Source organism: Salvia hispanica, chromosome 5 (genome assembly GCF_029641045.1).
Source record: "Salvia hispanica isolate PSC_SH4W2 chromosome 5, Shi_PSC_v1, whole genome shotgun sequence".
Lineage (NCBI taxonomy): Eukaryota > Viridiplantae > Streptophyta > Magnoliopsida > Lamiales > Lamiaceae > Salvia > Salvia hispanica.
Window position 1 is genome coordinate 25,872,508 of NC_142696.1, and position 23,565 is coordinate 25,896,072.

At 38.1% G+C, this 23,565-nt stretch overlaps 4 protein-coding genes and 1 pseudogene across 12 annotated transcripts; 2 read left to right on the forward strand and 3 right to left on the reverse strand.

Moving 5' to 3' along the window:
• Positions 1–3,780: 3,780 nt before the first annotated feature.
• On the forward strand, positions 3,781–6,038 carry LOC125186041 (uncharacterized; annotated as a pseudogene). The gene is made up of 6 exons (XR_016130514.1): positions 3,781–3,942; positions 4,021–4,155; positions 4,714–4,830; positions 4,915–5,043; positions 5,134–5,319; positions 5,389–6,038. The product of XR_016130514.1 is annotated as an uncharacterized LOC125186041 (transcript).
• Positions 6,039–8,143: 2,105 nt separating this feature from the next.
• On the forward strand, positions 8,144–11,652 carry LOC125188941 (uncharacterized). 6 transcript variants are annotated; one of them, XM_048086047.2, is made up of 13 exons: positions 8,144–8,485; positions 8,772–8,781; positions 8,971–9,258; positions 9,321–9,395; positions 9,461–9,519; positions 9,592–9,727; positions 10,077–10,173; positions 10,263–10,329; positions 10,464–10,562; positions 10,772–10,861; positions 10,926–11,080; positions 11,164–11,265; positions 11,324–11,652. In XM_048086047.2, the coding sequence occupies exons 3-13, from the start codon at positions 9,006–9,008 to the stop codon at positions 11,448–11,450; spliced, it is 1,260 nt and encodes a 419-aa protein (XP_047942004.2). In that variant the 5' UTR covers positions 8,144–8,485; positions 8,772–8,781; positions 8,971–9,005; the 3' UTR covers positions 11,451–11,652. The 6 variants fall into 6 exon arrangements, with proteins under 6 accessions (XP_047942004.2, XP_088915712.1, XP_047942008.2 ...); XM_089059586.1 differs by adding an exon at positions 8,486–8,534 and having other exon boundaries at positions 8,144–8,420; positions 8,772–9,258; XM_048086051.2 differs by lacking the exon at positions 8,772–8,781 and adding an exon at positions 8,486–8,534 and having other exon boundaries at positions 8,144–8,420.
• A 311-nt stretch (positions 11,653–11,963) lies between these two features.
• Positions 11,964–13,067, reverse strand: LOC125188943 (Late embryogenesis abundant (LEA) hydroxyproline-rich glycoprotein family). Its single transcript, XM_048086056.2, has one exon. It carries the CDS (start codon positions 12,702–12,704, stop codon positions 12,000–12,002), a length of 705 nt encoding a protein of 234 aa, XP_047942013.1. The 5' UTR covers positions 12,705–13,067; the 3' UTR covers positions 11,964–11,999.
• Positions 13,068–13,168: 101 nt separating this feature from the next.
• On the reverse strand, positions 13,169–16,543 carry LOC125188942 (GroES-like zinc-binding dehydrogenase family protein). Its single transcript, XM_048086053.2, has 9 exons — positions 15,779–16,543; positions 15,485–15,531; positions 15,048–15,370; positions 14,792–14,874; positions 14,625–14,700; positions 14,468–14,529; positions 14,037–14,132; positions 13,788–13,949; positions 13,169–13,481 (listed from the first exon to the last, which is right to left on the reverse strand). The coding sequence occupies exons 1-9, from the start codon at positions 15,932–15,934 to the stop codon at positions 13,365–13,367; spliced, it is 1,122 nt and encodes a 373-aa protein (XP_047942010.1). The 5' UTR covers positions 15,935–16,543; the 3' UTR covers positions 13,169–13,364.
• A 1,058-nt stretch (positions 16,544–17,601) lies between these two features.
• EMB3143 (YCF54) lies at positions 17,602–19,631 on the reverse strand. Of its 3 annotated transcripts, XM_089059588.1 has the most exons (4): positions 19,430–19,628; positions 18,947–19,298; positions 18,577–18,824; positions 17,602–18,216 (listed from the first exon to the last, which is right to left on the reverse strand). In XM_089059588.1, exons 2-4 carry the CDS (start codon positions 19,154–19,156, stop codon positions 18,030–18,032), a joined length of 645 nt encoding a protein of 214 aa, XP_088915714.1. In that variant the 5' UTR covers positions 19,157–19,298; positions 19,430–19,628; the 3' UTR covers positions 17,602–18,029. The 3 variants fall into 3 exon arrangements, with proteins under 3 accessions (XP_088915714.1, XP_047942016.1, XP_047942014.1); XM_048086059.2 differs by having other exon boundaries at positions 18,577–18,821; positions 18,947–19,631; XM_048086057.2 differs by having other exon boundaries at positions 18,947–19,628.
• Between the last annotated feature and the right edge of the window lie 3,934 nt (positions 19,632–23,565).

Consider the following 23,565-nt stretch of genomic DNA (forward strand, 5'->3'; position numbering starts at 1 on the left):
AATAAATAATGAGTTAGAGTATTTATATCTTATTCATGAAATACTATTCTCCAGTGGAAAAAGTATTTGAGAATGTATTATACATTTTTCTTATTTTAAAAAGATATTTTTACTTTTCCATTATTCTCTCTCTATAGTCTTCTTCTTCTCTACATTCATCTTTCTATTGCTTTACCATTTTTCCACTTTAACTATTTATTATCATTTTTATAAACACAAGTGCAAAAAAGTTAACGAGACTCCTAATGGCAGATGGAGGGAGTACCTTCTCTCCTTGGAGATGCTCTAAAATTCCATACTTCAATGACAAAGGTATTTGATGAGTATTATACTTCTTTCATTTTGAGAATGTATTTTACATTTACAAAAGGTAAAAATTTAGTTATTTTTTTTGTGTTTTTTAATTTACTTTTTTTCTTGGAGTCCATAACTTTTTAAAAATGTATAATGAACTTTTTGAAAAGGGAAAGGGAAATGAGAAATATACATTTTCAATCTACCTTTTCCCCTGGGATATGTTCTAACTAATTCAACACAATTTTTTAATCTCCATGTCCAAAAGAAGTGACCCAACTTAGTTGGGACGGACGAAGTACTAGTTTTTATAATTATTTACTACTCCCTCCATCCACTCAAGATGTTGACACGGATTTTAGAAGTTGTTAGGTAAAGTAAGTAGAGAGAAAAAAATACTAGTTGAATAAAAGAGAAAGGAGAGATTTATTTCCAAATATAGACCTGATACAGGTTCCATACTAAAATCAATTGGTGATAGGAGAAGTGACCCATTAGAATTATATAGTGGTTTCAGGTCTATGTGAACACCAATATGGGATAGTTATAATTTTATATCTGATTTCAATTGTCAACACTCTCCCTCAAGCCCTTCAAGGTGAACTTGGAGGGGTTGGACTTTTTTTCTGATCGATTGGACAACTAGCCCAATTTTTTCCTGATCGATTTGACCACTGGCCCAAATTTTTAGCCCAGATATACTGTTGGGTCAGTTATTTTTTCGGTTTCAGCCCAGATACACTACTGGATCAATTGAATTTGGCCCACAGTTGGCAACCCGCTCTGATAACATGATAGAAATCCTTGTGTTTTATCCTAAAACCAATTGGTAATAGGAGAAGTGGCCCATTAGAATTATATAGTGGTTTCAGGTCTATGTGAACACCGATGTGAAATAGTTATAATTTTATATCTAGTTTCAATTGTCAACATAGACAGTGAATATCTTGAGAAAGACAAATTAAAAAGAAAATGTGAACATTTAAGTGGGACGAAAGAAGTATTATTTATTTTGCACTTTCTTTCAGCGAAGAACCATATGAAAATCATGAGATTGGAGTTGGACAACCTACTCGTCACCCCATGAGATGGAGAGCAAAGGATGGGGATGAACGAAATTACAACGTAAAGCGAAAGTGTATCTTCAGTCATTGATAGACCTGTCCAAGGTTTACTGAACCGGCGGTTAAAACTGAAACCGTGAGGATCTACCCGAATCGAAACCGTCATTTTTGAACCGTGGTTCGGTTCAGGTTCAAAAATTTTCGAACCGAAATCGTGAAAAACCGTCAGAAAACCGTGAAACTAAGCCGAAACCGTGAAAAACCGTAAAAAAACTGCCGAAAAAACCGCCGGTTCCGAACCGAAACCGGCGGTTTTGGAACTGGAACCGCAACCGCGAAACACCCTCGCGGTTCGGTTCCGGTTCAACAATTTCTAAAACCGGAACCGGCGGTTCCGAACCGTGGGCACCTCTAGTCATTGATACGTGTCACATATTCAAAAGTGTATCTTCAGTCATTGATACGTATCAAATATTCAAAAGTGTATCTTCAGTCATTGATAAGCAAAAGCGAAATTACAATCTAAAGTAAAAGTGTATCTTTCGATTATTGATAAACGAAAGCGAAATTACGACATGAAAGTGTATCATTTCAACCCCTTTGCTGAGCTCTGAGTGTGGCAAAATAGTGCAAGTGAACGAATGAATACTTTTTCATTACTTCACTAGGTTTCTATTTTTGGATTGATCATCGTCATATAACACACCAAAGTGTAAATGATTGATTAATAAAATAATCAGTATATTATTATTAATTGAACGTACGAAATACAAATAGATTTTGCTTTTATTTGTTAGAGTAGTAGTTTTTTTTTATTATTTGGTACTCCCTCCGTTTCTTCATAGTTGAGGCGGTATTTTTCGGCACAGAGTTTTAGAAATGAATGTTGGATGTGTTAAATAAATAGATAAAAAAGTAAGAGAGAGGAAAAAGATAGAGACAATAAAGTATAAAGTGAATAAAGTAGAGAGAATAAAGAGAAAAAAGTTACCATATATGGAAATAACTCAACTATGAAGAAACTTTTCGAAATAAAAAAATGACTCAACTATGAAGAAACGGAAGGAGTATGTGACTATAGTTCAAACTTGTTTGATCGCAAACCTGTTTAATTAAATAAACCTATTTTTATACAAATAAACTAGTTTTTGGTTGTACAAAATTTGGTCACATAGATTTGTTGTTTAATTAAACCAACAAATCTATGTGACCAAATTTTGTACAACCAAAAACTAGTTTATTTGTATAAAAATAGGTTTATTTATGCATTTTATTAAAATATATGGATGCATATATAGTACATGGAAAGTGTATAATATTATGGTCATATATTTATGATTTATGTATATTTTTTTTAATTTTTTGGAACCATTAATTTTATTTAGTGCATACTTTAATTCAAAATTTAAAAATAATAGAAAGAAAATTCAAATATAAAATTAAAAATGAGGTTAAATGCTAATAAGTCTTTTTAACTTATCCACTTATTATATTTATGATTTTAATATATAATTAATACATCAAATATTAATATTACCTTATTTTGATTGTACAAAATTTGGTTGTTTATCATTACTCTTTACTCTTAATTAAATAGATTCTTAATTAAATAGATTCTGAAATAAAATACCGTTTAGAACGGTTAATCCTTTTCAACGTAATCTTGATGAAAGAAAGAAAAAAAATAGATAACTGTATTTATGATATCTATACATGCAAGATAGCAAATCATATCCACCACGACAAGACAATGAGCAAAATAAATCACATTTATGTCACAATACAATTTGACATGACATTGATAGGATCACAAAAATATCATTCAATCAACTGCTCTAACTGCTTTTACTAACAAAATTAAAATTGAATAAATAATTAGTACTTATAACTTCTACATACGTTTGACTTTAAAACATGATCCTAATTGGCCTACAAGTACTGAATGTTTGGCATGTATCATTTGGATTATGGGCAAAATCTATTTAGTAAAATATTTGGAATTTGCAATTTGCACCACATAAACTGGATAACCATTTGTAGCTCAACTAGATTAGTAACAAAACTCCAAGGAGTATAATGTGGCACCATAAGAAGTAATAATAATTCAAATGGCATTATTTGGATTGTAAATAGGTAAATTTTGTCCAACATGGAAGCATTTTGTCCAAAAAAATAAAAATAAAGAGTAAATGCTAAAATTGGTCCTAAACATATGAATATTTTACGTTTTTGGTCATAAACATTATCTTTTGGCTTTTGTGGTCCTGAACATATGAAAATTTAATCATTTTGGTCCCCCGTCAACATTTCCGTTAAAAACTAACGGTCAACGGGTTTAATCCCGATTTTGACAAAATAAAACTTTTTATTTTGAAGGGGCAAAAGTCTCTTTTTTATTTTATTATCATCAACCATAGTATATTTCTGGTGTGTTTCATACACAGTTGTATGTTGAAATTGAATGACGAGCCTTGGTCTTGGCCGTTCATTTCCTGCTGGCGTTGGCCGGAGATTAGGGCGGCTTCCGCAGAATTCAGCCACCCCTATGAGAATCTCATGTTCGACCTTTCTTCTCCCTAATAAGGTAAGCTGGAAAGATGTATATCTGGAAAACAAAAAATTGAAAAAAATGCCAACTTTTTGTTGTGGATTATTGAAACAGTTTAAAAGGGCGTACACTAGTGTGATGATAGTGCCAACTGGAGTAGGAGCGGCCATTGGCGGCTACGCCGGAGATGCTTTGCCAGTAGCTCGAGCTCTGGCCTCTGTTGTCGACTGCCTCATCTCTCATCCCAATGTATGTTCCTGTAAAAAACGTAGAGGTTAATCTATACTTTGTTCCAAAATCAGCACATAACAATATAGAAAAGTTATCAAGCGAAAGCAATAGATATCCCGCAAAATCAGCACATAACAATAGGGTAATCTATTGCTTTGGGATTCTCCATCATTTGAGCTAAATTTGCTGGACTCATATCTCATTGAAAGAGTAGGATTGAAGAATAAAAATTCTCAGTTATGTAAGTAAACACCTCATGAGGCTTGGAAACTCGTTAGTTTTCGCCTTATAATGTGATCTTCATCTTTGGCTGGTTAGTTCATTGTTATCTAGCTTGTACAAGTTAAACTTGTTGGGTATAAAGCAATTCCGAAAGGGAGCAACCTTTTTTGGATAAGCATAGGTCAATGCTTAGGTTCGTATTGGCCCTCTTGTGTAAGATTTACTTGAAGAATCAATCGCAGATGAATATGGCGAACATCAAGAAACTGATTAGATCAGTCCCATTTGATTGTAAGTAAATGTGGTGGATTGTGCATTGAAGGCATTTCATGGTAAAAGGGTGTAATTCTTCAGGTTCTTAATGCAGCAATGCTTTACTGGCCAATGCCAAATGTGATATATGTTGAGGGCTATGCACTGGATCGATTTGCTCAAGGCCTTTGGGCACTGGAACCAGTTCATCAGAATAAGGCGAGCATGTCCTGAGGTTGTGCATTGGCTATTCATAAGTTTATTTGTTAGAATTTGAAATGGAACATGGGCAATACCAATTAGGTGGGGCTAGTTCTTGATTATGGGATAGAGGAAGATCTTCGCCTTGGTCATTTGCAGGTGGTGGATGCAACAAGGGCTTCTCTTGGTCTGCCTGTTGTAGAATATACTGTCACAGATGCTGCACTACAGGTCTGCAGCTAATAACTAGATTGGTGTGGTGTAACTTTAAATCCTTAATAAAGTTTAGAGTGAAGATCTGAGTTTCGATGTAAGCTGTAGGTGGAAAAGTGGGTTGACCTGAAAACTGGAAAGTCTACTGGTAGGATAAACCGTCCTGATTCCCTATTGAGGGCTGTGGAGACGTTGGTGGAAAGGAGTGGCGTGAATGCCATAGCAGTTGTAGCTCGCTTCCCAGATGATGATGATGACGATGACGATGATCTAGACAAGTATCGGCAAGGAAAGGTACATTTTAATACCTTTATGCACGAATTACTGCTTTGCATACTAACAAAGGGGTTTGGATTTGAGCAGGGAGTTGATGTTTTGGCAGGCGTAGAAGCGGTGATAAGTCAGCGAGCCCACATTTATGCCCCAAATCAGCTGCGGAAGAGGTGCGCACATTCATTCGTGTAATTAAGTACTCTACAAAGAGAATGAGGTTTTGATGAAAATTGTTGTGGTGTGAATGCACGTTCCTACCGTGTGTGCAGCGCCCCGCAGTACTCGTTATCAGGGGATTCGAGGAATGGTATAGTAGGTGGTGACGTGGACAGTGTGATTCTGCCGATTGATGCTTGTGGAGGAGACGCAGCTCTCGCGTTTGGTGATAATGGTGTTGTTTGTTTCAGCCGCTTATACTTGTGGTTGAATAGAATGAGACTGTGCTGAATGATACACCTGAGAAACTTGGGATTTCAGCAGTGAAGGAGTGATTGCAGCTCATAAAGCAGGAATCGACCTCAATTCTCTCCGGAAACATGGAATCACTTTCATACCATTCACGTCTTCTTCATATGGAGTATTTTTTATAACAATAGTTATTAGGGAGGACAACCGATTTGAACGTTACATTACTACTACGACTAATATTCAGACCTCATTCGTTAATTTTTTTGTGTCCCAATTAAATTGAGTCGTTTCCATTTTTGACAAAATACAAACTATCTAATCACTTTTACTTTATTAGTTAGTTATGATTTGTTGTATTTTTAGGATATTTAATTTCTTTTTCGTAAAGCTACTAACAAAATAAATAGGAGATATTGTTATTCTTTTTAATCAATCAATGAAGTAACAATTGTATGCCTTTATCTTCTTTATTTTTCTGCGTACAAATTCTAAATTGATCGATGAGCCTCGGTTTCCTCGCGACTTTCTTCTATCTCTCGACGTGGTAAGCGATATAAACCCTTATCGATTAGTGTTTTCATCGTGATCTCATCCTCCAAATTACCGTCATCATGCTCTACAACTACGCCAACTATCACCATCTCCAATTCTTCCACCATGACATGCCATATGATCAACCAGATTGGCAGCCACACCAGTGCAGCATCAACACGGTGAACAACTCCCGGATTGGCATACCAGCGTAGCATCGGAGCCCACGCGATAATGCCACCGCACCTCCCAGCATACTCCAACCACCACCTGATGGAGACGCACCCAACCCAATCCATATCACTACCTCGCTCTATACCAGCCCCGTTGTACGATCATTTAAAGCCCATCATAAGACAAGGGCTCGCCTCAATCTTACCAAAATTATAACTTTAACTATATTTATGTAACTAACTAATTTATCAAGTTAAGCCATTATTATCTAATTATACAAATCTAGATATTTATTTTTGATCAAACAACAACGAAAAAGACATGATTTATCTACGTATACTTTGACACGAAGTCAACATTTCTTATTTTTTTTTAGTAAGTAAGAGTCTTTTTATATCTCATATTTAACGTCGTTTTGATAATAGTGATTTGTGCCTAAATTATTTCCACTGTATCCTTGCCTATGCTATCCGGGTAAAATAAACTAGTAATTAAAGAAGATGGTTTGTCACAGCTCACCTAATTGAGGAATATATTCTTAATGAATTAGAAACTAGGGAGACATTAACCTGATTTAATTATATTATCTAACATTATAATCCCAAAGTACGATAGTCGCAACTGTTCTTTACTTAAAGCAATGTATATTATATATCATAAAAAAAGAGGCAATGTTTAGTGGCAGCAAGCGTGATTGCGATTATAATATTAATAATTAACATTTTTCTATACTCACTAAGAATGCAGAGAATACTAAACAAGTCAATGTTTACTGGCATCAAACGTTTGAATGAAGTCAAAAAATATTTCGTGTAGAATTAACTGCTAAACCATGTCTTATGTCTCGTACTAATGTGGGTTATATGGGTATGTTTGTAGTTTTTTTAGTGTTTCGTGTTGTATTGTTTTGGGTTGTTTATCGATATTCATATTGATTTATATATATATTATATATATATATATATATTGCTATTTTAATTATCTGAAAACAAAAATATTAAAAAAAGGCGAGCTATAGAGTATTCTATTGCAGGTGAATGATTAGGACTATAAAAATGTCAACATCCACTATAAATTAGTATAGTCGGCCCCATTATGAATAACTGGATGCCTTTAAATTAGAATTGCACCACATTTAGCCCGCAGGGGCTTAGCGCAGTTGGTTCCGGGGGAGCAGATATTGCTACAAGGAGCTGGGTTCGAATCCCACTACTGGCGTGTGGGAGCTTCCATCTTTCAGGCACAAGTGTGAGGCCTTGGGAGATGGGCTCCTGTCAGGATAGTGGGTTGAAGGCCTCCTCTCTAACGGGCCGCTGTGTACCCTGATTTAAACCCCCTCACAAACTGTCGGGCCGGGGTGTGGGGGCGGCCAGGATGACCGCATCACCTTTTTTGCTACAAGAATTGCACCACATTCAGTTTGTCATGGTCTAGTGATGGGAAATGATCTAGCTTTAGATCTAGTTCAAACACGTGTTCTTGAGACAGGAAATGGTCTATTCCTTAAGACCTAGAACTACTATTTGAGAATTGATAAAAATTGGTTTATAATTCATGGATATTTTGTTTATTTCAGTATTAATTTTTTATAATAATATTAACAAAAAAATTGAATATGACAAGTTCCAGATAGATTTGGTTAATCAGTGTTTACAACTTACAAGGGAAAATGGTAAGTTTATAACATGAGATGATCATAAGCTGCATGTTAGGGCTGTATGAAAAAAATACAGGATAGAGATAATTCAAAAAGGTGTCATTCGGTGCTAGTTACAGTTTATAGTGGCTGTATACGAAAAACTGGAATATATTTAATCTCACTCTTAAGCTTGCTGCGATTCTTATCAACAATTCAAGTCTCTGTTTCTCTCTCCATAGTAATTGATGTTGATATATGCGGCACACAAATTCAATTCAATCCGAGTCTAGTTTCAATTGTTTGATGGTCTCAACTCTTTCCACCAAATCCCACAACAGAATCAATGCCAAAAAGTGAAAAAAATAATCAAGTATTGATTTCTTCCCCCTCTTTCTCTCTTGTGTCATGGCATTTCTGAGCTCTGTTTTACTTCAGGTATGAATCAGTTTCTCTATTGATTGATTCTTTGTGGCAAATGCAAAGAGTAAGTTTGCTTGTATTGATTGCTTTCTTCCTGAATTATGGCTTATAGTTATAGTTATGCTTTACTCAAAATATTTACTTGAATCTTAAATAAAAGATTAGATTGACAAATTTGGCACTTCCCAGTTCCCACGAGAGTGTTGCTAATTTTGTTGTTGGTTTCTTGTGGCATTGATGCTATCATTTCCGTTTTCAATTTGTGTAATTATTTTATTTTTTTTCAACTTTTTCAATGCAGGATCGACCAGGTTACATATCTTCTGAATTATCACATTTCCATCCCTTGGTTATATACAGTTTGACATTATGTGGCTGGTGCCCCTGAGTTGTCAACTTCTTTACTTGGTTTTGGATTGGTCGTCTTGACTTATTTGAGAAGCTTGTTGTCTTGGAATTATTCTAACGTTTCTTCTGGTCAACCTGCTGTGTTCGTATAGACCATATAGGTTGCTGATCGATAAAACCTTAGGAAATGGGATGTTTTGTATCGACTCAAAAAGACACTAGTGGAAATCGGAGAAGGCCAGCAAACATTGGGGATGTCGCTGTGTTTGTTCCGGGTTTACGGATCCCTAAGCCTGCTGATTTCTCAGAGATGCTGGGCGATCACCTGTCTAAATGCTTGGTGGAACGCTTTTCTTCTCTCAGAACGAGGATAGTTGTAATGGCGGGGCAAGAAGCTCCAACGATTACAACAAACAGAAGGAAAACTGCTACCCAACATGGTCAGTATCGTGTTTTGCTGTCCTATCATATTGATGTTGCATAAGCTGACTGATTCTTGCAGGAGGTTCGACGCTGGGCGATCTCCTTCAGGCTCTAGAAGAATATCTGCCCGTGCTTCTTGGATTGGTTAAAGAGGGTAAGCCATTGTTTCCACTAGTTTTGCCAATCCTATGGCGAGTGTGACTCATTTGCATTGTGCAGGGAGTCCTCTGCAGCACAAAGTACAGTTCGTCTGGATCAATCAAGAAGATGAAGCGGAGGTCAAACTCAAACACCATTCTTTATTCCTTCCCTTGTGCAGTACGTCTCATTATCCTAATCTGTGTCTCCAGGAAACGGCAATGTGTAGTGCTTGGTACGAAGTATTATCTGTTTTGCATTTAATGGCAACATTATCGTTATCCCAAGCTAATCTATTGCTTCTTCCGAGAACGGCAGTTGATGGTTATCAGCCCAAGCTATCGGAAGGTAGGTGTTATGGTAAAGCTTATATACAGACATATATTATGATCATACTATTGTCTCACAAATAATGTTTCATTGAGCCATTTTTGTCCCTACTTCATGCATACAAACCCGTGTGTAAGTCTGTATTTTATAAGCCCACATGTTTATACTGCATTTGGTTTTCTGGAGATGAAAATGGAATTTCTTGTAATATTTTTGCATGGATAAATTTAGCACTAGAGTACGATGAATATGCTTTCAGAATAGAAGATGAAAACTTTCTGAGTTGCTCTAGTGATCTTTTTGAACTTTATAGTAACTGGTGCTTATATAGGCTTTTCTTCTTCTATGTTGTGTGTCTTTTCAACAGAGAGTCGTCGATCTTCTGTTGATGTTTTCTTGAAAGCAGCTGGGTACCTTGATTGTGCTGTCCGCCATGTTCTCCCGCAGTTTCCCAATGAACTGAGGTATCTTCGTGCACGCTTTTAGTTACTGTTCTGAAGATCGTATTCAAGAAGTGCCCGATTCCATCCTTATTTTCCATTATAATCTCAAGGAGGAATCTTCCAGTGGACCTTTCTGAAGGAGTTCTACGAGCACTTTGTCTCCAAGCACTTGGACAGGTATTGAGCACATGTTTGATCGGCTTAATCATGCCATTCTCCCAGAAATTTCTGCTTGTGTTGCCTCCATATGAACAACTGGAATCGATGAAGCTTTATCAGTTTTTGTTGAGGCTAATTTGTGCGTTGAATAGGGCGTTGATATTCAGCTGGGACTTGCTATTGACAGCACTAAAGCAACGCTGGCTGTAAAACGAAGACTTGCCTGCGAGATGGTGAAATACTGGCAGCAGGTATTGTATTGTTAATATATGTTACTCCCTCCGGCCCATTTTAAGTGGCTCGTAATTTTCAGCCAAGCAGTATAGCCCTACTAGCTTTGAGCCACTTTTTTGTGCTTAAAAAGGAATACAAGCCGTTGTGTTAGATAGTTCAAGTTGATTTGGTTGATTGGAAAAATCAGAATATAAGTGCAACTTATGGGGATTATCTGTGATGGCAGGCACAAGATAATATAATAGACCTTATGATGGCAAACGGGTGGGGAGAAAAGCATCAACTATTCGTGAAATGGAAATACGTAGAAGCAAAGGTATGTTAGCAATGAGAATTTGTTTAGGTAAGTGTATAGTGGTTGATGGTTATTTGGTTGGCAGGCTGAGGCATATTACTACCACGGTCTAATTCTGGACGAGGGGAAGACGGAGAAGTCTCACGGGATGGCTGTAGCTGCTCTGCAAGCAGCAGATGAGTACCTCAAAGAGAGCAACAAAGCCTGTGAAGCTTTCCATGCATCACCCCCGCTATCTAGGTAGATATAATGTTTCTATTTGCTAAAACTATCATTTTATATATATATACACTATATTTATGGAAATGTATGAATCTGTGCAGGAATCCTCCTCTTTGGGGAACCATGAAGTTTCTCTCTGAAAAGATCCCAAAGGATACTTGTAGCAAAATGAGAATCAACAAGGATCTTTACTCTCACGACAAGTAAGTCAGCCGCCACCTCATCAACAAGGATGATTGATAATTGATTAATAAACGTTAGTTTTTATTGTAGGATAATGGAGACAGCGCCAACGCTGCCAGAATTTGCCTTGGCCCTCAAACCGGACGAGTACCAGCTTCCTCCGGTGGATATCTCGTGGAATCAACAACTACAGAACACTAGATGATGATGATGATTGGCATGACCAAAATGGTTGTCACAGATTATGAATAATGTGGTGTTTTGCTGTGTCTCAAAGCTTTCAACTAGAGAAATGGGGTAAATGTTTGGTTGCAGAGGGCCTCTGTGAAATTCACATTGTGGTGTAAATCTCAGTGTGTGAAAGAATGCTACAACAGCATAATAATTCAAACCATTTTCTCAACTCAGTTTGAGTCTCACTACTGGTGGATCATGCAAGTTTTAATTAATCCATTCCCTTTTGTTTCTTTCTCCTTCCGTTACAAATATAACTGCAACTGAGGGACTGAGATATTGCGAAAACGAGAGTCAAGAAGACGGAGGAGAGAGCACGTGCCGGAAGAAGATTCCAAGATTCCCTCACCGATCAAACTTTTGGCATTGTCATAGTAGTAGAGTAGAAGTTTTATAAAATATACTACTGCTATTATTTATGTTCATTTAAAATGATGTGACTGTTCCTCTACTAAGTACAAACATAATCGTTGAAAGTGAGAGCTGAACACATGACATGGGAAGAGGCGCATCAAATTATTCAGAGTTTGAGTCCAAAATGACAAGTACTAGCTTTAATGCTGATTAAACTATTAGTAGCAAGACTATCAACGATCAACATGCAGGTCCCCACTATCCTGACCTTCCTGAGCTTCAAGGATCCAAGTTTGATGCTGACGGGCACATTTATCTTAAGATCGAGAGGGACCCTTCCAGTTTGTTGCTGCTCCTGCAATGCATTAAGCAGAGTTGTCCCATACTGATTCCGCCCTGTTAATGCAACGTTCAACACCGTCTTGTTTTGATGCCCCTGGTAGAATATGGGGATGGTTCCTTGGCAGAGGTTGGTTTCTTTGTACCATACGCTAAGATGGCTTCCCTTCTCGTAGTAGATCCCAATCTTCTTGTTGGGGTTGTCAGCGGTGACCCTAACGTTGAACCTTGCAGAAAGGGTCATGTCGAAATTGAGTGTCAGATCCGATACCCTGAGGTTGTCGACTGAATATTTGGGAAGCTTGGGTTGAAATACAAGGTAAATAACGGCTACAGTGGCTCCAACGATGAATAGCAGGAGTGTCAGGAGGCCAACTGTCCAGCAAAGGCATTTGCAACAACGGTCAGGCTTGCGTGGTGGTACCATTGCAATTGATGATGGATCTCTTTTTTCTAGTATGAGTGGGGCTTGAGGCCGAGTAAGCGTCGCTGCTTCCACATCCGGATATATCTTCTTGTGGTGGTCTGCCATTGGAGATGCTCTGCTCTCAATTCTTGTTTTCTATTGTTGCCAAAACCAGTTATGTTATGTCTAAATTATGTTCTGATATAATGTGTCATTTAGATTTGTGGTGTATATATATGTGCGCGTGAGTTTTCTCTTTGGTCGGAAAAATTGGTCACCTTTTTTCTTACCTAAACAACAAAAGTAATAAGTGCATGAAAGTCAGACAGGGTTAGGCCAGCTATACATCACAATTTTAATTTATTTTTTTATTTTCTTTGGAGGCTAGCTAAGCATGACTAGTTGGATTAAGCTCAAAAAACAGCATGGGAAAGAAGATGTTGCAAGTCAATAAATTCTGTCCAATTGTATGTGCGCGCCTGTTATTTAAAAAGTAACTACGTAAAAGAGCACTAAACTTTTGACACATTTTTGCCAAATCTACGAATATAGTTGATCAATATTTGAAATTGAAACCATACACGATGTCATACCCATATAATTCCACAATCAATTAACAGGCTAGATCATTTCCATGTAATATATTCATAATTTAGAAACCAGACAGCTAAGTAAAACAAGTACTGTAGTACAAAATTTAACATGTATTGCTGTTCCAACATAATCATGCAATGAACTCAAAATGGCTTCAACTAGTAATTTGATTGGTTTCATCAGAAAAAAACTCTACTTTGGCATGTGAATGACACAACGCAAGCATTTCCCTTCTCTCATCAACTGAAACGCCTCGTTTATATCTTCAAACATCAGGTTGTGCGTTATATAGCTATCGATCTCAATTTCCTGAAGCACAGTAATTGTCGTGATGTCAATTACAACAACAGTGTTCCAAAAGCAATTTCTACACATTTAAATTGAATTATTATCTCCATGAACTAGTTTGAAGTAGAGGAACTAGGATTCTTCTGCGCAAAGTTAGCTAACTTTTTTGCATGAGGTGTTCTTTATCTCAAAACTTATTAGAAAATGTGATTGCATAAATCAAGGAAAGTGAAACATCAAAACATTCTACAAGCAGTATAATATCAAATAGAACTTGTCCCAGTATTATAATACATGCAGATGTTCAAGACTATATAATGCCGTTACCTTCTTCAGGTACATGTCAACAAGTGAAGGAAGATCAGATTTTGGTTTCCATCCACCAAAAAGTGATCCCGTTAGCGTTCTTCCAGAGAGAAAGAGTCCATAGTGAGCTGATATATCTGGTTTCTCTTTGGGCACACCAAGGGTCACAGTCAAACCCCACCCCTGTAACCACAAGATATATCTGGAATCTTATTGTCGTCCTCAAACAAGTGAACCAAACAATATGAACAAGTGAAGTTCAGAATTTACAGCACAGCATGACTGTAAAGCAGCAGTAATCATGCCAGTGTCTCCCACACACTCAAATGCATAGTCTGCACCACCATCTGTAATGCCGCTGATAACCTGAAAAGGGATTCAGCATAAAGCCTTGTATATGAACTTATTATAAGTATAATTTTTAAGATGAGCTCTTGGAAGCAAGCTATTGTAATACAGATTTCATGATAGAAAAATAGGGTAGAAAGGTCTCAACACTATTTGAAAGCAAAAGGATGACATCAATAAACTGCAATCTCGACCAGAACACGTTAGTCAATAAGTAAAACATGATTCACAATTACCAAGTGCATTGCACTGTTTCAGCTTCTACTCTAGTTTTCTGGTTGCTATTGGCTAATTTTTCCACATAACACAAAATAGTGTGTATAACAATTTCTAATGAAAATGCAAGTGCAAACCTGTTGGATAGGTTGATCATGGTCATTTGGGTTCAGAAAGTCGGTTACTCCAAAAGCCTTGGCTGTATGTTAAACAAAACATGATCGCAATTCAGTAAATCTTCTATTATGCTTATTTTTTGTAGCTCATGAACATCAAGGTATAAACTTTAAGCACCTCTTTCACTCTTCTCCGGATTTGTGTCAATACCAATTATTCTAGATGCTCCTCTCAGTTTTGCACCTTGTGCAACCTGTTCAGGTGTGGAACAGCGAGATATAGATGTCACTAGGAAAAAAAAAAGGTTTTGGTCATGATGGTGGAATAAGAAATTTGCTACTCACAGAAAGACCAACAGTTCCAAGGCCAAAAACAACGACAGTGGATCCTTCAGAGATATTTGCAACCTTCCAAGCTGCGCCTAAACCTAGTGGTGGGAAATTCAGGCAGCTTTCATATTAGCAAGTTTACAGTAAAAGCAACTGCTCCCACATGCTAGCCAAGAATAACACCGACAAATAAGGGAATGCTTATGATGGTAAGGCTGAGATAATGCTAAATTTACATCACAATCCTTGGAAAAAGAAGTGAGATAAGTACCTGCAGCCACTCCACAGCTTAGAAGGCATATTTTATCCAATGGTGCAACTGGGCTAATCTTCACAGCACATCCAGAGTGCACAACTGTATACTCACTAAAGCTCGAAACAGCACAGTAATGATATACAGGCTTTCCCTTCAACGAGAAGCGGGTTTTCTTGTCACTATGCATTAAGCCTTGACGTTCCAAGCCAAGCGTGTGGCAGATATTGGTTTTGCCTAAGGCACATGGTCTGCATCTCATACATTCTCCCGTGAATAAGGTGAGTACATGGTCCCCCAATTCGAATTCAGTAACTCCTTCACCCACACTCTCGACAATCCTACAAATATGCAACTATGTGTTGATTTTCCATTGTGAGTCGCATAAAAGGTAATTATGTGATTAAGACACATCCAGCAAGAGGAAAGGAGTAATAAGGACAAAGAGAAGTCACCCTGATGCTTCGTGCCCAAATATCCGAGGAAATATTTGAGGTTGAGCCTGCAAAAACAGTACAATAAATGATAGAAATGTGCAATATGCATAGAAACAGAAATAGACATCAAGCTCAAAGAATGAAACAATAAGGTGAAGGATTACTTGTATTATCGAGAATTCTGCTTAAAATATTGAACGAGAAAAAAAGTAAGGCAAATCATAGTATTAGTATCTGATTTCACAGCATATTCCATAGCGAAATTGAGTTGCATAACTGTTGGGGTGGATAATAAAGATGAGGTTATCGTGCCTGAGAGAGCCAAGCGGTGAGGTCGCTGCGGCAAAGGGAAGTGCAGACGACTTTAATGCGGATCTCCAGTGGTTGAGGCGGGCTCAGCTCCACCTCCTCTATCACCAGCGCCTCTCCCGCCGCCCACGCCACCGCCGCTTTGCATCTAATCGACATCAAATGCGAATGCTGCTTTCTTCACTCTTACTTTTACTAGCCAGGTAGGTGAGTCGATAGTTTGGTGGGGAAGAGGTAGTAGGTGAGGCCATATTTATTTACACTTCTTAGCTCGACCTCGAGCTCTTGCTCTTCCTCTTCCGGGTGAAAGCGCTATTGGACATCATTTTAATTTGTTAAATGTAGTTTTTTATATTCTTAACAAAAATATTTTTTCACTTTTCAAAAATAGAGCTGTCTATGACTATCTTTTCCAAAATATTTTTTTTAACTTTTATCTCTAATTTATCCAAATCATCTATAAATACTTTTATTCATTACCCATTTTTACATTAAACTATCTCTACTCATATTTCTTCATATAATTCACCAAATGGATCCAAAACTGATTGATTGCGAAAGTGGAGCATGAAGAATACCATCAATTGCTAAATTCAACTATGAGTAATGAGTTTTAAATAAATTTTATTTTAGGATTTTAATTATGCAATTTAAAATTTACTACTTTTTTAATTTTAGAAATTTATTGTATCAACATTTAAAAGTGAACTCGGGGTTTTACAAACACCAAGTCACCAAAACATTTTCTTGTTTAAAAGTATGGCCAGCCCATTTTTTTCTCTCCTCATACTATATATGAACCTTATATGTGAAACGAGAACGTGGCCACATTCTCGATCACCGGACCGGCCAACTCGAAAGATAACGCATGATCCCCTCTGTGTACGCTACCTTGAGTAGGGACTCACTCCCCACTAGGCGATCAAATAGACACATCCTCACAAAATACGGCATGACACAACATAGTTGGAATTTAAGCACATAACTCATATTTGAAAAATATTGCGTAAATTTAAAAATTGGCCTACACGATAATGTAGGATAGAAAGCCTACCTCGTTCGCTTAAAATTCTTAACTTGAAAAGTTTCACTCCGACTTTAACTCGCATGAGAAAGAAAATCTTTTTAAAATTAAAAAATAAAAATAAAAACTCGTCAAAACTCGAGAAACATCTAATTAAATCAGAATGCATGCATCCTATTAGTGATCATTTTGTCCTTAGGTCTCTTTTTAGGGAATTTTTTTTTCTGAATTCTCGTATATTAAAAGCTCCATCCGACATTCTACTTGAGCCATAATCCCACGGTTTCTATCTTGTTTGCCATTTCTTGTATTACTTGTGAGTCAGATCCTTTAGGATCTGATCTATTAGTGTTACTGACGTTCTACTTGAGTGTGCAGGCCAAGTTCGAAGGATTTAGCTATGGAATCTAAATTGGTCAAGGGTTCTGATTAGTGCTAGGGTTTCCTTTTTATCTTGTAGCATCTGTAGATTGTATAGTTCAGTAACCATCTCTGAGATTAACCATCTTGGCTTGTATCTCTGAGATTAACCATCTCAGATCCTTTGCAATAAAAGAGGTCCCGGTAATTAGTGAATCCCGAGTGATCTGATCCCTACACGAATTAATAATATAAATAAAGATAGACCTAAATTTTGTTTGGCATAAAATTCTATTTTCTTCTCAAGAATTATGTAACATTCCTCGATTTCCTATGCAATACGAATCTCCAATAATTATTGAGCATTCACAAAATTCCACCTCCATTTGCATTCATAATTCTCTTTTCTCCAATCAAGTAAGGCATGAAGAAACACGAGCTCTAAAAAAAATAATTCCATAATCTCTCCAAATAAAATAAAACGATATTTGACTAATAGTTCGACGGTCATCCAAAAATAAACTTAAAGGAATAGGAAAAGTCGGGGCGTAACAATCTGTTCAGTTACATGACAGCACGTTTATACTGATTATGCTAATTCAATGCAAGTAAAGAAACCATTTCTCAGCAGATGCGAACCTGATAATGCATTCATGAGAATTAGTGAAGCATTCATTCCTGAAACAGGAACTCACATCGAGCATGAGACAATATGTTGATACGTGGTAACATTAACAGCAGAAAAAACTCAGTTCATGTCTGCATACTCTACGAACGAATCTACATATACCATCTCTGAAATACTAACAGACGGGAAGCTAATGTCGCGGGGCACTTACAAAAATTTGAAATGGCTTTGGCGCATCATGATCATACATTTGATGTTTTGGAGGGGAGGAACGGCCCCCACCACCCATATTCGTACTTGGCATAAGGAGCTGTCCACTTCTCCGGCTTCTCAAACTCAATATCAATGGGGCTGGAAGCCAGAGCTTCTTCAAGAGTGTCAGTTTCAAAGCTATCTTGCAGAACTCGGTCTAGTCTTAACTTCATGAACCTACATATATACAAACAATTACGCTTAGTAATTAATGTCGATGGAAATCACAAGGGCATAAATGGCTGTACAAAGGTGACAACGAGTCTATGAAATGCAATGTAGCAAAAGGAGAGCAGCAAGATACATGGACAATCTTGACTAAAAGCATCAGAAATCAATGCGTACTGTCAGACAGCCATTCCAATCTTGACACAACAGAACCAGCAAGCACAAGGAATGCATCAATCTTTAAACTTGTAATAACAATGAGTCTATGAAGCACAATGCAAAACAACAAGATGCATTTTTCAGACAGCCACACCAGTCTTTAAACACATTACAATCAGCAAAACAAATGCATAAAATGCAACAGCATACGTGATCCAAGGGCCATTAGTGGAAACAAGAGCAACAGCAGGCCTCTTGAGCCTCTTAGTAATATTAGGGAATTTGTCCAAGAATTTAGGCTCAATCACAAGCCAGAAATCCTGCTCCATGTTCCTCTCCCCATAAAGCCGGAGGCGCTCCAACATCAGCTCTTGGAAATGCTCCTCCTCATCCAACATAAACTTTGCATTCGCCACAACAAAGTGATAACTCTTGCTCCCACCTTCACCCTCTGCCTGCTGCCCTCTCTCTCAAAACCAAAATCAAGATCAGCCCACATACAAATGCATCAATCTTTGATTAAAAAGAAAATATCATATGGGACATCGGAAAATGGTGATAAAAGTTGAAAAGTTTCAACCTTTACAGCGGCATCGGATGAATCAACCGCGGCGACAGCGGTTCTGAAGGAAGTTCTCGATTTCAAGAAGCTGCTGCTGGTGATGGAGTTGGGAGATTTTAATAAAGGCTTATTTAGTGGAAGTAGGAAAGGCTTTGGGGGATTGTGGGAGGGAGAATTGAGCAATTGGCTGCCAAGTGAGCCAAGACTTACTGCAGTGGAAGCTAACATGGCTGCCAGAATCAGCTACTTCTTCTGTCTGGGGAGAGAGTGAGAGAGAGATGGGCGGACTTCTCTAGTAGTGTGGGAATGGTGAAGAAAGGGGATAAGATATAGGGAATCTTATCTGCTTTCTTTTACCCGTTTTCCTTATCTATGTACATTAATTTGAGCTTTAATGAATTATTATAAAAAAATCATTTCGTTTTAATATACTCCATATTTTATTATATGTTAAAAATAAAACTAACATAAAATAGAATGGAGAGAAGGGCGTCGACGCACGAGGAGGAGGCGATTGACCGCGGTGGCGTCGTGAGATCCGGGGAGGGTGGAACCGCGCACAGTGACGGCGAGAGTGGTCGATGGTGAGAGGAGCGACGGCGGCGGCCTTGTCGTGGCTTGCCAGAGAGGAAGAGGGCGAGGCGATATGGAGAGAAATGGTGGGAGAGAGGCCGCGAGAGAGAAAGGGAGACGATGGGAGAGAGGAGAGCGGCAGGCAGCGGAAGGAGGCTGGATTTAATTGAGGTTGGGCTTCGGGGATTAAATGGTTATGTCCAATCTGGATTTAATTGATTGAGGTTGCAGATAATGTAAAAATGAGCCCAATTTCGAAATTCATAAGTAATTGTAATTACTTATGTTGTGCTAATTTATTAAATCCAGATAAATTACTTTTTATTAAACTACATCTTCAGATTTCTTAAAAAAAATGTAATCACCGTATTAACCAAGGAAGATGTTGTAGTATTAACCAATGAAGAACATCAAAGAGAATAATTAATTCGGTGTAGAAATGAACCTTCGAGCCAAGGAAAATTCAAGAATGGGCAAAGTCCCTTGTTTGACTTTGATTCCCAAAATATTTATGGCATGATTAATTAAATATCCAATTTAATTATAGCAAAAAAAATAAAGAAAGAAAAATTAAATCTCCAATTTAATTATAGCACAAAGTTGTATAAAGATAACATAGAAATAGAATGCATATCATCGAGTTAGTATCCAACTCGAAACTAAATTCTACCCCCTCTGTCTCCGTCCCGCCATAAGTGATGGATTTCTTTAGGACACGAGATTTAAGAAAATGTTATGTATTGAGTTAAAGTAAAGAGAATAAAGTATGAGAGAAGAAAAAGTAAAAGAGATAAAAAAGAATAAAGTAAAAGAGAGAATAAATTAAAAGAGAGTTAAAGTTAGGGGTGGCGAAACGGGTTACCCGCGGGTATCCGTACCCGACAAGTCGGGTACCCGTACCCGATTCTAGCCAAATTGTTGTCCCGATACCCGCCCCACGACATACCGGGATTACCCGATACCCGTGTCGGGTATCCCGTACCCGACATTGCGGGTACCCGTACCCGACTCGAAATCCTAATAAAAAATTTGAAAACCATAACAACCGTCAATATTCCCTAATTTACTTTATTAATATCGATGGTAAACATTGACTAGATTGGGAATAAAAGTTAGGGAACACTCTATAGCTAGTTCGGTGAGTTTTCAATTGTATGTTCTTTGGAATATATAAATGTTTCAAAAGAACTCTTAGATAAAGTACTTCCATTGTTCCACATTAATAGATGCATTTCATTTTCTCACTCATTTTGGAAAAATAATAATAGAAATACTATTCTCTACATTATTATCTCTCTTACTTTATTTTTCCTCCATTCTAACTATATATTTTTAATTTTTTAAAATGAGTGCGTATAAGGCTATTATTATTTAATTATTTACTTTTTTTTTCTCCACTTTAACTATTTGAAACACGTCTATTAATATGGAACGGAGGGAGTATTAAAAGATGGAATATGACTAATACTAATAATAACGGGTATTATCAGGACTAACGGGTATACCCGCGCGGGTAGTGGGTATACCCGCTACCCGTAAAACTCTAAAACGCATTACCTGATCCCGCCCCGTTTCCCGTTATCGTCGGGTAGTGGGTACCCAATACCCGGCGGGTAGCGGGTCGAGATGGGAATTACCCATTACCCGCTACCCATTTTGCCACCCCTAGTTAAAGTTGATCACTTGTGGTGGGACGGAGGGAATAACTTTTATTCTAAAAAGGAAATTTCTGAGGAAAATAACATTGAGAAGTGAAGGACTAGTCCTAATACCAATGATTGATTTCCCTTTTTGGTTGCCCTATTACAAGTGATTGATTTCTCTTTTGAACAATAAATAAAACATTCACTTTACTCCCTCTTACTTTTTTCTTTCTATCTTACTGTATTATCTCCACTTAACTCAATGAATATCATTTTCTTATATCTCGATTCAAAAGAAATCAATCGCTTATATTTTAGGAAAATTTGAACTTGTGTTCGTTGTCTATTTAAATGGTGTTGTCTTGCCGTAAATGTTTTATGTATGACGCTGATGTGTTCGGTTGGAACTTATTAATCGAATTTGGACTCGAGTAAGGGTGGTATCCATATTCAGATTAGTGTAAACATGGGACCAACAGCCAAATCAACGTTTTTGGTGACCGTAAAAGGGGGACACCTTCCCGACACGAGAATGTTATGGTGATCACGAGCTCCTGAAGATTCCAAAAAATCTATAGGCAGCTAATCCAATTACAAGAATACTCCATTGATACCCACAAGAAATGAGATATAATCCAAATATGAAAATGTCTTACTGTTACCCATAACATATACTCCCTCCGTCCGCGAATAGGAGTCCCGTTTTTCCATTTTAGTCCGTCCGCGAATAAGAGTCCCAGTTCACTTTTACTATAAATGGTACTAGGGTCCCACCTCCACCTAACTCCTTTCACTCACATATCATTTAAAACTAATATATACAAGTGGGGCCCCTATTCCACTAACTTTCTTCCACCCACTTTTCTTAACATTTCTTAAAACCCGTGCCGGAAACAAATGGGACTCCTATTCGCGGACGGAGGGAGTAGTTTTTAACACCACATCAATTGGTCAATAAGCTTGAGTAACAAAATGGTTATGGGATGCAAAGATTCCAAAAGAATCCCTAGGCATGCATAGGGCCACGTCCAAAAATGGGTGCAAAATTAAGAACATAACGGATCGACTAGGCCTTAGACAGTTCCTAGACAGCCAAGTGTTGGAAAGAGGAAGATGGCCCCCAAATTAATCATGGGAGAGTTCCTAGAGCATTGAATAAGTGTAGAGTCCCTAGTGTTGTATGTTTCCAATTATCATTTATTGGTGTAATTCACAATACACTAATTTTCCTATAAATACTAGGGAAATTGGCAAGATCAATAGCAAGAAACATTCACAACAGAAATACAATTTTCTCTACATTCTACAACAATATGCCTATCCAATCTTTCTATATCTCTCTCGATTACCATCTTTAAGATGGTATCAGAGCAGGAAATCAACAAAACTCCAATGGAGGTAAGCCAAACACACACTCTCAAACAATTGATCAAGACAATCTCAAATCTAATTGATTTGTACAAATTCAACACAAACCAAAGCCAAAATTCTTACCAGCCGAAGAACCTCGTCATAAACTCCAAGTGCACTGCTGCAGCAAGGACACAAGCAAACAACCAAAGAAGTAACGTATCTGACGGATCTGGCAAATCACCATATCTATGCAGCAGAGAATAGCCACGCACCGCTGCCGGAGAACAAGGAGAGACATCCTCAACCGAAGAAGACATATGCCAATGGCCTCGTCGATGACGGAGAAGGGGTATGCCGTGGTTTAACGCCACTGGGGGCAGTAGCACCTGTCACCGACGCCGAAGAGAACAAGGAGGGACGAATGACTGCTGTAATTAGCGATCATTCTGCAGACAGCAGCGTCGGCGTTACAGACAGCATCGTCGGCGTCGGCATCGGCGTCAACAGCGGTAGCAGCAACACCAGTCAGCAGCAACACACGTCACGGGCTGATGAAATATCGGCAGCGGCGGCTGAAGCAACGCATACCCCAGCGGAGGCTTAAGCAGCGTGTCGGCGGAGGCTGAAGCAGCGTCGTAGCGGAGGCTGAATCAGCGTTGGTGGCGGAGGGTGAAGGAGCGTCAGCTGCTTTACGGTGGGGAAGGAGGAAGAAGCAGAGGAGGCGCAGGGCCAACGCACCGACGGATAGCGCCCATCCATCGGATGTCTTCGAAAATAGTGGCAGCGGCAGCGGCTTTGCGATGGGGAAGGGGGAAGAAGTGAAGGAGAATGAAGGGGAGGCGGCTAGGATCAGCGAGGGTCCGATTTGGGGGTTTTTTAAAAACCTCACCTCTATTTTGCAAATCAGCCCCCCAATTTCGGGATAATCCCAAAATAAACCCCACCCCAAAAATCCCTCCCAAATTTCCCCCCAGTCAATTCCGATATTACCAAACCCACCCCAGTTGACCGAAAAATTGCAAAAAAACCCCTTTTGTCCGAATTTCCAAAAATACACCCCGAACTTTT

Coding starts and splice junctions, on each gene's coding strand:
- LOC125188941 (XM_089059585.1), top strand. CDS start 9,006: ATGGGATGTTTTGTATCGACTCAAAAAGACACTAGTGGAAATCGGAGA. Junction 9,396..9,460: donor TCTTGGATTGGTTAAAGAGG/GTAAGCCATTGT, acceptor TGCATTGTGCAG/GGAGTCCTCTGCAGCACAAA. Junction 11,081..11,163: donor GCATCACCCCCGCTATCTAG/GTAGATATAATG, acceptor GAATCTGTGCAG/GAATCCTCCTCTTTGGGGAA.
- LOC125188943 (XM_048086056.2), bottom strand. CDS start 12,704: ATGGCAGACCACCACAAGAAGATATATCCGGATGTGGAAGCAGCGACG.
- EMB3143 (XM_089059588.1), bottom strand. CDS start 19,156: ATGTTAGCTTCCACTGCAGTAAGTCTTGGCTCACTTGGCAGCCAATTG. Junction 18,825..18,946: donor CATCCGATGCCGCTGTAAAG/GTTGAAACTTTT, acceptor GAGAGAGGGCAG/CAGGCAGAGGGTGAAGGTGG. Junction 18,217..18,576: donor ACTAATGGCCCTTGGATCAC/GTATGCTGTTGC, acceptor GTATATATGTAG/GTTCATGAAGTTAAGACTAG.
- LOC125188942 (XM_048086053.2), bottom strand. CDS start 15,934: ATGTCGATTAGATGCAAAGCGGCGGTGGCGTGGGCGGCGGGAGAGGCG. Junction 15,532..15,778: donor TCACCGCTTGGCTCTCTCAG/GCACGATAACCT, acceptor CTGTTTTTGCAG/GCTCAACCTCAAATATTTCC. Junction 15,371..15,484: donor TTTGGGCACGAAGCATCAGG/GTGACTTCTCTT, acceptor GCATATTTGTAG/GATTGTCGAGAGTGTGGGTG.